At 30.0% G+C, this 13673-nt stretch overlaps 1 protein-coding gene across 1 annotated transcript in view; it reads right to left on the bottom strand.

Annotated features, from left to right (window-relative positions):
* The window catches only part of LOC136982378 (protein arginine methyltransferase NDUFAF7, mitochondrial-like), a 38970-nt gene extending 25424 nt beyond the window's left edge, over nucleotides 1-13546 (bottom strand). The window contains exon 1 of the mRNA XM_067278868.1: nucleotides 13229-13546. Within this exon, the coding sequence (XP_067134969.1) occupies nucleotides 13229-13325 (97 nt within the window). The 5' untranslated portion in view covers nucleotides 13326-13546. The remainder of the gene's footprint in view (nucleotides 1-13228) is intronic.
* Between the last annotated feature and the right edge of the window lie 127 nt (nucleotides 13547-13673).

The following is a 13673-nucleotide window of genomic DNA, read 5'->3' as shown; positions in this document are numbered from 1 at the left end:
TGACAGAGCCTACACCGATATTTCAGACTCTTCAAAATCAATCCCAGTAACTGTGATTGATTTTGAAGAGTCCGAGAGCTGGAACTTTATGATATAAAATAAAAATTCTTCAAAGATATAAGGCAAGAACAATTTCCATTTTATCATAATAAGTAATTGCCCATACAGGAACAGTATATAGAACAGATGAAATCAATGAGTGAAATAATTTTATTTAAATATGAACAGAATTAATTTTAGCTTTTGAAAGAATATGCCACATAGAACCCAGTGCCATTTTAGCCTTATGAGTACTATAATTTTCAGCCTGTAAAAACAGTCCAAAAGACAAAAATAATACTTCCAGGTATTGGTAATTCAAAACAACTTGTATAGGCTGATTATTAAAAGACTATCTCTCTCTGGATGATAGTCTATAACCCTTCTTAAACACCATCACTTTTGTTTTTGAAATACTTATAGTTAATTCATAGTCACAACAGAATTCCTCTAGAATTGATTTTCTTTTGTAACATTTGTAGAGTATCAGCAAGGATTACACTGTCGTCAGCATACATTAGTACATGTAACTCAACTTGATCAGAGAGGGAAATCTCAGGTAGGTCAGATTTAGCAATTCACACTATCAAACCATTAACATATAAATTAAAAAGCAGTGGGCTCAGAATCTCACCCTGCAAAACTCCAATATCAATACCAAATGAATCAGTTGTTTAAAATCTAAAAATTTGGCTAAAATCTTTACTCTTGAATTATATGTCAATTATACGGCCAAGAAACTGTTTATTCATACACATTCTTTCTAATACAGACCATAAAACTTTATGATTAATGGTATCAAAAGCAGATTGAAAGTCTACAAAAACAGCATAAAGTTTTCTTCTTTTTCTGCAATTTTAATTGTACCAATGCATTTAATATAAATATTTGATCCTGACATGATCAGCCGGGTCGAAAACATGCTTTCTCCTGACACAAAATATAGAAGATTGGATTATTAAATACAAATCTTTTATTTAATAAAGACATAAATAGTTTACCAATTACTGGAACCAAAGATATAGGCCGATAATTTTTGGGGTCATACACATTGCCTATTTTTATATATATTGGAATAATCAAAGATTCAATCCATTTTTCTGGAAAAGTAGAATTTCTTTTAATAGAGTTAAAAACTTCCAACGTTGTAAGAAAATTTTCTGAAAAACACTTTAAATATTCTGTTCTAATAAAATCAATTCCAGGTGAGATACCAGACCTAAAATGGGTTAATAGCTCCTTTCAGCTCTTCCAGTGTAAAATCTGTAAAACATTCCATTTCTATCGGAAACACTTTATATACATCCATCGACAATTGGTCATCATTAATAAGTACAGAATGTTCTTTAGAGAATTTTATAGTATAATAATTGAACCATTTTTCCAAAGAAATTATTAAATTACCGACTGAACTTTTAAGTTTAAAACTATTAATTACACAAATCTGCAAAAAAAAATTTTTTTTCAGCTGCATGGGATATTTTTGCCAAATTATATGTTTTAAAGATTGGAGATCGTAAAAATGACTTCTGTAACATCCCATCATGTAGAGGTTTTTTGCAAAATAAAAACAAATTTTTGATAAAAACTCTTATTTATTACAATGAACTAAATATATTATATTTTCTTACAACTAATCAAAAAATTGTTTCTGATATTTATACACAATTTTAGTTCTACTCTTTTTTCTTATGAAACCTTTTCTTCTTCTTTTTGATGCTTCTCCGAACTCGTTTCCTATTTCCTTCTCCGTTTTCTCGATTGAGCATCCAACAGTAGTCAGCTAACATATTGACAACCCATTTTCCTTGGTAACATCTCTCGATATCACGGACATCCTGGTGAAATCTTTCACCCTGTTCTTCACTGTAGGCTCCCAAGTTTTCGGAAAAATAGTCAATAAGGGAGTGTAAGAAATGAACTTTTAAGCTCATCTTACATTCTTGAGCTTCATACACTGCCAGCATGCATTATACAATGGTTTTGTAGTCAGGGTCCTTAGTATTCCCCAAAAACTTATGCACTACATTCTTGAAGAGTCCCATGCTTCTTTTCCTTTTCTCCCATTGTTTCCAAAAAAAAGGAGATCAGATAAAAGTTTTCTTATGTCAGGGCCAGTGAAAACTCCCTGTTTTAACTTGGCTTCAGACAGTTTTGGGAACTTGGAACACAGATGTCTGAAACAATCCCCATCTCTTGGCAGTGATTTGACAAACTGCTTTATGAGCCCCAATTTAATATGAAGAGGTGTAATAACATTTTATCTGGAGGAACCAATGTCGTATTAATAATGTTTTTCTCGCCAAGGGTTAAACTGTCTTGTGGTGGCCAGTCAGTTTTTGTCCAGTGCAGAAGTCTTGCTCTACTATCCCATAAACAAAGAAAGCAAGGATATTTTGTATAACCTCCCTGCTGACCCAACAACATGGTTAGTATTTTGAAATCACCATAAACCATCTATTGATGCTCTTGATATTTGATTTTCTCACGAATCGTAGCCAAGTCAGTATAGTTTTCTCCCATATGAACCGAGTGTCCCATAGGAAGAGATGCAAATACATTTCCATTATGCAGCAAGACTGCTTTGAGGCTAGTTTTAGACAAATCAATGAATATGCACCATTCTGATGAATCATATTCTATTTCAATGCACTTCATGAACCCATGAACATCATTACAATAAACCAGATTTCCCTCTTTGGAAAAAAACTGAGTAAATTCTCTCTCTCGATGCCTGTACCACAAAAATGAGGTCCCAGATGATAGCAGGTTTTTGATCCTAGCAATTCGGCTACATCTTTTGAAAGACCTAAGTCTTTTACTAGGTCATTGAGCTCACTCTGTGAAAAAAGTTGAGGTCCTTCGTCAACAGAAAAATCTGAGCTAGATTCATCCTGGGAAGCTAATCTGTCTGAGTCCTTTGACTCACTCAAGATGTCATTTAAATTAGGTGGCTGTGGAACTGGTATTTCAGAACCATGGGACACTGGATGAATAGCCAAGTCAAGGTTAGGGTAAAATATTTTTTATTTTTTGTACTAAATCCTTTAACATCTACTGAACAGAAGTAGCAGTCGATTGTGTGATTTTTCTGTTCACGCCATATCATAGGAATGCGAAAACGAAATGAGTTTTTCTTACCTTTAAACCACAAACGAAGATCTTCCTCACATCTTCTGCACACCTTATGCAGAGCCCATGCTTTGTCTTGATCTCCAAGTTTCAATTTGAAATATGCAAAATAAACTTTCTTCACAAACTCACTTGTTTCTTTGTTAACTTTTCACTGTGTATTCACCACAAAGATAACAGAAGCTGTCAGGAGAAATTACACAACCTCTGTGAGCCATATTCCAGAAATAAAAATACAAACACAGTAGCATTCAAATGCTGGATATGAACTGAGTGTGGCATTAGATGGCCAGCGAGATACTGAACTTATTTAGCTTGTTGAAACATGATCTAATCCAACAGCAGGTTGTTTATATTTATTCCTAGTATCCCAGATAACATGTGAAACATGCTCAACCTCACCAGTAATATACAATGCTCAACAATGCTCAACCTCACCACTATCAACTTTTAACCTGTTTCTACACAATCGTGCGACCTTCCTCCTAATGCTAAAACTACTTAACCCACCTCCCTCTACCACTACTCTCTTCAACCATTAACATTTTTATTTATTTATTGCTAAGTCCAGCTATAATTGATAGAATTAATGTGAGACGTCTTCATTTTAAGGCCATTTTTTAAATAAAAAAAAAGAATGCTAAATTTTAAGTTAACTAGGAATGCTAAATACAAACAAAAACTTCAGTGTAACCAAAAAAAATTGACGAGGTGGAATTTTTTTAGTATTTTTTTCATTTTTACCAAGTTGAAATCTATAAGAAAATGTATAAAATCCTATGCAGTTTTTTACTTGCAGACCTGTGTTATTTGCCAAAATGTTTTAGAGTTATTACATGTCACCAATCTGCTATTTAAGTTCCAAAAATAAGACTGTTTTTACTTTTGACATAATAATTTATATTCTTTTAAATATTTTTTATATGAAGCATAACATTCATCTGTATTTCATTTTTTCACTTTCTTAAATAATTTCCATAGGTTTTTTTCTCATGGAGTAACAGTTGCTATCATCCCATGTATTTGTTGTATGCCTTTTGGAAGTTACAGATTTAACATCATAAATTAAATCTAGAAAGATTGTTACCATAGCTATACATTCCACCAGGTCATTGGATGTGAGGTTTCCTCCATATTCATCTAATAAAAGTTCATCCAATTTAACAGCAAACGAAGATTTAAATTCATCCTTCTTATTGCATGTTTACCAGCATATCATCTATTAGGAACTGCTGGTGTTATCAAAGGAGTCATTGCAAGAAGAACAGATGAATGATCAAAGTCTATCTCTGTTAAAACACACAGATCATTTACAATATGAGAATATATTTCTTGTGACACTACGACAAAGTCAATTACACCACCTCCCTTAGTTGCATGGTAAGTGAAATCACCTTCTTTATCTCCTGGCAATAATCCATCTAAAAACACAAGACTGTTATTTTCACAAAAATTATAAAGAGGTATTCCTCTATTATTAACAGTAGAATCCTTCAAAACTCACAGCAATTTGTTGATCATCAGTAAAAAAATGACAAATAATCAAGGTGTCTCATTCTAGTATTAATTAAAATCTGCACATAAAATCAAGTTAGTTCCGTGTAGCAAGTAGTTTTCTGTAAGTAACAAAGTATTCTTAAAATCAACATCAAAGTTATTATCAGGCAGAATATAAGACACTATTAACTGAATATTGGTTAACTTGTCAGTATCAGTTGTAAAATCAGTACAAATCATGTCTGAAATTTCAGTTTAATCTTAGATACTGTATTTAATCTAAGCTCGACAATTAAGCCTCCACTGGGTCTTCAGGTCCCCCATGGCAATGAGATTTCTAAAGATAAATTTTATAGTCATCAGAGAACATTGATTCAACTACTGAAGATTAATGCATAGCCATGGCATTTCTGGGCAATGCACTCTTCATTGAGCAGATAATATCTGTAGAGTTTTCTATCAGTATATTATGTTTTGATCAGCTGGAGATATGTTGATTTGTTTTCCTATATCTTTTTCCAAAAATTTGACTAAGCCTTATTACTTGTTTGTATTCTTCCTTTTTTAAACTTGCTGGTTTATTCCAAACTTGTGGTAAACTTGTTCTTGATTCTATTTTTTCTTCTTTATGAATAATTGCTGCATGCTTGCATCTAACAAGAAGTCCAGCCGTGCACAAGCAAAAAGCATTAATCATTTTCTATTGGTCATTACACAGAAAAAAAAAATATTTGGCTATTAAGTTAATATATTTATGTTGATTCTTTTATCAGTTCCCTTACATCCTATGTTGATGACAGCAAATCTTGCAATTTCATTAATACTTTTTTCTTTTGCAATAAACATTAAAGAGATTTTTAAAATGTTTGCATTAATATTTTTATTTATTTTTATTTATTTTTACATTCTTATAAAAATTATATACAAAAAAAAATTATATATATAAAAAATACACACACAAATATAGTGGTAGGAATCATTTTAGGTTCCTAAGTTTTCTATAGGTCCAGGGAAAAATTCCCAGCTTCTCCCTCTCATTGGCCCTGATAACAATACATTTGAAAGTTATGAAATTACTGTATTTACTTGCTAATTTTAAAAAGGAGTTATACTTGAATTTAAATTTAATATTTGTAGTTTATACAAAAATTATCTTACAATTTGATAAAATTATAGAATAATTCAAAAATATATGAATAAACCAGATGTATTCAATGGTTTTTCTATTTTATTTTGTTCTTAGTTCATAATCTAGATTTGGGGAATTGAAATGTATATAACTGAAATTCAAATTTCATAATTTAATATATTTAATAGATAATTTAATAAATTAAAATTTATAGAGTAAAAATTATTTATCTAAAATAAATTTGAAGTTATAAAACTTATATTAAAATTCAAAATGAAGTTAGATATATAATAAAAAATACATTTAAAGACAAAAAAATATCACTATGGGATGAAATACATTCTACTAAGTAAAATAAGATGTAATTACATTACTTTTCCTTTTTGCTTAAATGCAGAAAAATTTAATGAAATAATACATTTAAAGTAGAAATTTTAAATATTTTTCTAAAAAATATTTAAAATTTATTATTATTTAATAAATTTTATAAATTTAATAAAATGTTTTTAGAAAAAATATTTAAAATTTAATAATCACTTCACTAAACTTTAAATTATTTATTCAATTATGAAACATTTTGAATTTTACATAAAATGACATTTTTTTAAATATTCCATTAGTTTAAAAAAATATATACAACCAAAAATAAGAAAATCAAGAATACAGATAATCTTTTGATAATTATTAGCCAAAATATAGTCCAAATAATGCAAAAAAAGTTAAGAAGATTTTTTTTTGTATGTATGGATGTTAGTTAAGGTGACCAGATGTGCCACTTTAGGTGGGACAGTACCGATTTATTACAATTTGTCCCGCGTCCCGCGATGTTTTAAAAAAGTCTTAAGTTTTGCCGTGTGTGTTCACAGGCTGTCCAAACGAGCGAACATTTTGTTCATTGCATGTTACATGCTGCAGAATACAAAAATTGTGGAATATGCCGCGACTGAACACGTTTTTTCTACCATGAATAAAGTGTGGACATCTGATAAATCACAATTAAGTGTTGAGACTTTGAAAGCCATATTATGTTATTATTATTATTATTAATCTTTATTAGCGTATTATGGGAAATTCCCGTTACAAGGGGGGAAATCATAGAAAAGCGCAGCAATAATAAATAAGGTTGTACAATTCTGTATTATTTCTAAATTACAATTTATATCAGTTAACTCTATGATTCGCTTTCTATGTTTTTACTTACATTCTCAGACATTTTAATATATTTATTGAAAAAGTTATATAACCTAATTAACACTGTTGCACTTATTTGAAATAAGTTGATATAGAATTTCGTGGTTGATTTACTGTTAGACAGGGCAGTAATACCAAATTGATATCTGATCTCTGTACATTCCTTACATACACAAATTATATGATAAATCGAATTTTGTTCTTTACATAAGTTACACAAATTGTTCTTGATATTCAGATAATTCTGATTGACTATTACATAAAAACTATTCAATCGGAGTTGCATGTAAAATCTTTTCATCGCGAATGGAATGGGAAAATGCAAATAAACAGTCGAAGGAGGGAAATTAAGATTATCAATATACCAGGGATGAAATTTAGAGCTCTGTAGTTTATCCATTTCTTGATGGATTGAGTTGTTATACATGTTTTCTATTAGAATGGAGTACCCAAAATTCCAATCTGCTTCCGTATTATTAAATAGTGTAGGTGATATTCCATATTTTGCCAGCATTTGACAAAATTTATTATACCAATTATTTACGTAATTTTTCTTTGTCTCAGTTAGACTCTTAAGTTTTTTTAATATAATGTCTATCCAAATATTATGACTATTAGTCAATCTTTTATAGAATTTTAGTATTCTTAATACCAGATAAGACTCCAGTTGTAAGCGATTTGTATCATGTCGGATCGCATATCCGGGTACAGCTCTGTCTAAGCCATATATTTTCCTTATATATAATAATTGAATTTTTTCCAGTCGGGATATCCAGTCCATGCCCCATATCGGAAAGCCATAACATATTGAGTTTATGACTATTGTTGAAAATAGCTGCATTTGTTTCTGTATAGAGTTTATTCTTATTTTAGTTAATAAGTAAATAAGGTTATTAATTAATTTGTGTGCTTTGTTCCATACATATTGCGCATGAGCTTCAAAGGATAATGTTGAAGATAAGCTGATTCCCAGGTACGAAACCTCCTCGACTACTTTTAGTTTATCATTTAAAAGGTAAAAATTATGATCTTGTCTAGACAGTCTTCCACCCCTTCGGAATATCTGTACATACGTTTTGTTTGGATTGATTTTTAAACCTAGTTGTAAGAAATATTTCTGCATTAAATTAATTTTTCTCTGTAGACCCATTTTAGTGTTCGAAATTAACACAATGTCATCTGCATATTGAATTGAGTGAATTAACTGATTCTCTATCAAAATCCCATCCTCTTCTTTTTTAAATTGCCCATTAATGTCATAAATCATAAAATTGAATAAGTGAGGCGATAGTGGGTCACCCTGCAGAAGACCACCATAAATATCAAATGGTGGGTATACATTTTTTCCACATTTAATTGTAACAAAGTAATGACCAAATAAAAATTTTATAGCATTGATAAACAAAGTATCCACACCATGGTTTTTTAGTTTATCACATAGTGTTCCTATTGGCACCGAGTCAAAAGCCTTTTCTAGGTCCAAATAGACTGTATATAATTTGTGTCTTTTTCTGGATAAATGGATTTGAATGATTGATATTAATGTAAATAATGCTGTTTCTGTTCCAGTCTTTTTAGTAAAAGCAAATTGGGTGTCTGAAATCAGGGAATTTGCTTCCGTCCATTGAATAAATCTTGACGCCAAGATTGATGTAAAAATCTTCCTTAATGAAGAGAGAATTGCAATAGGTCTATAGTTGCTAGGATTTAAATCATCGCCTTTTTTAAATATCATTCGGAAATATGACGAGCTCCATGACTTAGGGTAAATACTATTTTGATACATATAATTAAAACTAAGTGCTAACAATTCAGCCGTTTCGAATGGTAATCTTTTTAAAAAACTATTTGGAATGGAATCAGGTCCCACAGCAGTGGTTTCTTTTAATTTTTTTATAATATTTACTATTTCTAGAGCCTGAATTGGCGAATTTAATACACCCTCATTTCTGTTCATTGTATCCTGTCCTGATTCTAGAGTATTATTCATATTATTTGCTTTCCTTTTTCCAAAAAATTCAAACCATTTTTCAAAGACAACAAACACTTGCTTTTCCTCATTTATTCTCGGTCGATATTTTTTAACTGTTGACCAGAAAAAATTATTGTTTTTCTCAGTAAGTAATTTTTGATTGATCATATTGAAATATTTCTTTTTCTTCGCCTTTATAAGATTATTATATCCTTTTTTTGAGTCTATATATTCCTTTAGTTGTTCTCTTAATCGATGTTTACGAAATAATACCAATGCATGTTCTTTTTTTCTCTTTGCTCTATAGCACTGCATATCAAACCATTCTTGCTTAAATTTGTATTTCTTCTTATTTAAGTTTTTAGTTTTATGACAATTCGGTTCTATAATATAGTCTTTAAAAATTTTTATTAAAGAATTATATATTTCTCCAATCTGTACTCTATGGATTAATTTGATTCTTTCTCCTATTTCACTTTCGTATTTTCTAATGTTAAATCTACATTTCATCTCTTGTAATTTCTCTTTTATATTTTTCCTTTCGCACAATAATAAGTTAGGCAGGTCTTCTCCTATAATTAATTGTAAAGGGAAGTGATCGGATAGATCGTTATCTAACACCTTAAATTCAGTACAGTGGTCCAATATAAATTCTGAACATATTATATAATCTATAACCGATGCTCCTCTTGGAGACAGAAAGGTATGTCTGCCAGGATAATCCTCTATAGTACGACCATTTAGTATGTAAAAATCGTGACTTTTGGCCAATTTAAGTAACAAGTTTCCTTTTTTATTACTTCCTGTGTCAGAGCTACTCCTTATATTGTAAATTATTCGATTGTTTCCTTTATAGTATGAATCGTTGTAATTTCCAATTCTGGCGTTAAAATCGCCTATAATTAGCCATAATGGAGTAAAATTTAACCAGTTCGATAAAATCTTTTCAATTTCTTGATAAGGACTTTGAAGCGTTTCATAGGGCGGAATATAATTGACTATTATTGCCAGATATCTTTCGGAAAAACTACTAAGTTTTTTTGTTTCCAATTTAATCAATGAGAATATTAAATATGAACTTGTATAAGAATAAATCAAGCTCCCCAAAGTTTTATTCATTATTAACATAATTCCACCTTTAGGCCTACCTACACCGGGATTTTTTATTGCAGGGACCATTATATAATCAAAAGCCCGCAAAATATGTATGTCGTTTGTGGTTAGTTTATTAAGCCAAGTTTCTTCTAAACCTATTATATCATACTTCTCCATCATCTTTTTTAAATAAGTTGAAGAAAACTTATTTCTGAATCCTTGGACATTCCAAGTGAGTATCCTAATTCCAGACTCTTTCATATATTCCATTTTAGATTTATCATACTTACTGCTGTTATTATTAAAAACATTATTATTATTGGGTAAATTTAGTAGTTGAAATTTACATCTAAAAAAGTGTTAGTATCCACTAGGCAGTTATTTGCAAAACTGTATGTAATTTTCTTATTCTTATAAATGATATAGTCATTTCTTAGTAAAATCTGTACACCTTTTTTCTTAGCCTCTATATAATATGGAAGAATTTTGGCTCTACGATCTCTTGTTTCTTGGGTAAGGTCAGATGACATGCGCAAATTATTATATGGCTCTTCCAATGAAACTTTTTTATAATTATAAAAATAAGATATTATTTGGTTCTTCCTTTGGACAGTAGTTAAAGAAATTTTTAGAATAGTAGGTTTTTCCTTTTTAATTATATAAATGTCTTTAACTTCCTCTAATTTAAAGTCTGTTATTTTTAAGGTTTCCTGAATAAATTTGACTAGGCTTTCTTTTATAATTGTATTTTCTTCTATTGGGTATCCGAATAACATTAGGTTAGCTTGCTTAATTATATTTAAAGTGTTATTTACCATATACTGCTGGGCTTCGATTTTTCTGTCAAGGTCAGGAACTATTACTTCAAGTTGATTTACTTTCTGCTCCAACCGGCCAAACTTTGTTTTGAATTCCTTTAACTCCTGGTGAATTAAACTTATTTCGGATTTAAGATCCAAAATTTGTTCAGTTATGGATTTATGAGAAGCTTGTACTAGTTTTGACAGTTGTTCTATGCTGGTTGTTATCGGATTGTCATCTGTCTCCCTCACTTCATCATAGTTTTCCAACATAGCCTCCTTTTCCTTTTCTCTCTTATTTTCTTGTGTTATTTCCGTCCTTTCCTTCTCCTTGGATGATGTATGTTGTCTACGGAGCATTGTATCCACACAGGCTGCTTTAGACATCTTAACTGTACTTGTGCTTCTAGTCAGTGGCGGTCGTCCTCTCTTTGGCGGAGAATGTGACAATGGTCCTGGGTTTTGTTCTATCCCAGCCATTATCAGCTTTATCCTTATAATTACCAATAAATATACCTGAATTAACCACAAATTTATCGATAAAAGTTTCTTTTTTTCACACCAAAAAAGCTCCGACTTAATTCGCACCCTCATGATTAAACGCCTGTAGCGCCCCCGACAGTCAACTAATATTTAGTAAACCAATTGTAGACATAATTTTTCTTTGCTAAAAAATTTTCATGACGTTTTAAACAACGACAGCAATCTACTAAAAAAAAAATTCACTCAAATGAGAAATATGCAAAAGAATAAAGAATTTTTAAAGATTTATAAGAGTATATATATATTTATTATATTTGTATATTTTATACATGTTGAAATTTAAAAAAATATAATACAATACAATTTTTGTGTTCTTTGATAATAAAATTTTGTTGCTCTAGAACAATTTTTTTCAACAAGACAACTGCCCCCCACTCTCCCCCCATCAATTTTGTCCCACTTCACCAATGTTAAAATCTGGTTACCTTAATGTTAGTGTGTGTGTGGGAGGGAATGTTTTTTCTACCTTCTTTGAAGCTTAATAACTCCTATGCCTTTTGTTGAAAATTTTTGAAATTTTGCAAAGAGGTTTGTGTGCTAAAGGAAAATGTTTCTAGAAACTTTCAAAAAAATTAGACACTTGGTTCAGGAGATACAATCCCACTCTCTTAATATCTCCCAAACCAATGATCCAATTTTCCTGAAAATTTCTAGAAAAACTCCCAACTTTTTTGCATTTCTCAACATTTCAAGGTCCCGAGACTAAAAGATCTATGTTGAAGAGGTGGGAGATAATATTTTAAAAATAATTAAATAACCCCATTTTTTTTTACAAGTTATCATTTGTATTAATTTTATGTATATCTGAAGACTTAAAGACTTAAATTATTAGGAATGAAAACAAATAGAGAATGCCAGGAAAGTCCAGCAACAATGTTGACAGCTATTATTTTTTTATCTTCAGCTTTTATATTAGCATCAAGCTGGCCATGGAAAACAAAAACTGACACATCAGTCTAGACACCAAAATAAGACTGGTGCAGTCCTTAATAGATCCAAGATGTGGAATTTAACTGCACGATATCACAGATGCATTAATTTAAAAGATTCAAACATCCTATTAGAGAAAAAGTGCATCTCTTGGGTTGAAAACTCACGCCGATAAGAAACATTAAGAGTCAGACAAAAAAGCCGCCCTCTTCCAAGATCTGTCAATCGGGTCGTCAACATAACCTCACTAGTAACCGCATTTAGAACGGTAAACCGAGCCATTCAGTTTACCATTCAAACATTCAGCAACGAGAAGACGAATTTAAAATATAAAAATGCAAATTTACAAATTAAAGTTTAAAAGAATTGTATTTACTATAATCATATTCCAAAATACAATAATTGAACTTTTAGAAATTAAAATTCAGAATGATTTTCTGCATTGTAATCGCTTAAAAAATTAAAATCTCACAAATAAAAAATCATAAAACGAAGAATTATTAGAATATTAATTAAAGACACCCTTTAAATAAAAATCAAAGTTTCTTCCTGATGACAAGTATGATTCGTAATGCACAGAAGCAACCCTAAATAACATGCAATTATAATCATTTAAAATATTACAAATTATATATAAATCAATTAAAGTGTTACACTCAAATTGACATATAGTGAAATTATTTTTGAATATTGTCAATACATTTTTTTAATATGAAAAGATAAAAGATCTGCCAGGAATATTTTCGGAAATTAATCAACGGAATTTTAGTAGGCATTCATCATTATTTCAATGTCATTCAAGGTGAAAATAAAGATTCTTGTCCATTTTTTATTAGCATATAATACGAAGACAACAGACGTTTATAATTAAACTCATATAAGACGTATTTATCATCATACCTGTTAAAATTAAAGGATTTCTTTGGTAAGAATTCCGATTTCCTAACAAACGTGAAAACGTGACCAGAAGCGATCTTGTTCCCAAGCATCCCTTCATGTTCGCAGGAACGTAATTCAATGGATCAACGTGAAGTTAAGCCTAAAAACGATCTTATTTAATTAAAAAATGTATCGCTCGACAAAAAGTTTTAAATATTTTTTATGTTTCTTATTTTAATACGTCATTTGACGATTATTATTATTATTATTAACTTTAAAATTCGACATATTCTCTTAGACGACGAATAAAGGAAACAAATAATCGTCTGTTTATACAGGAAATGACGACACATAAATTATTTAAAGATATTCAATTATTAAACTGTATATTTATAAAATAAAACTAAATTAATACGAAATGAAATAAAATTGTTTTAATTAATATATAAAAAGGTATTATTTCGTT

The sequence above is a fragment of the Centruroides vittatus genome, unplaced genomic scaffold (genome assembly GCF_030686945.1).
Source record: "Centruroides vittatus isolate TY-2023 unplaced genomic scaffold, ASM3068694v2 contig_824, whole genome shotgun sequence".
NCBI lineage: Eukaryota > Metazoa > Arthropoda > Arachnida > Scorpiones > Buthidae > Centruroides > Centruroides vittatus.
The sequence above is the reverse complement of the archived record's forward strand: the minus strand, read 5'-3'. Positions and strand labels throughout refer to the sequence as shown.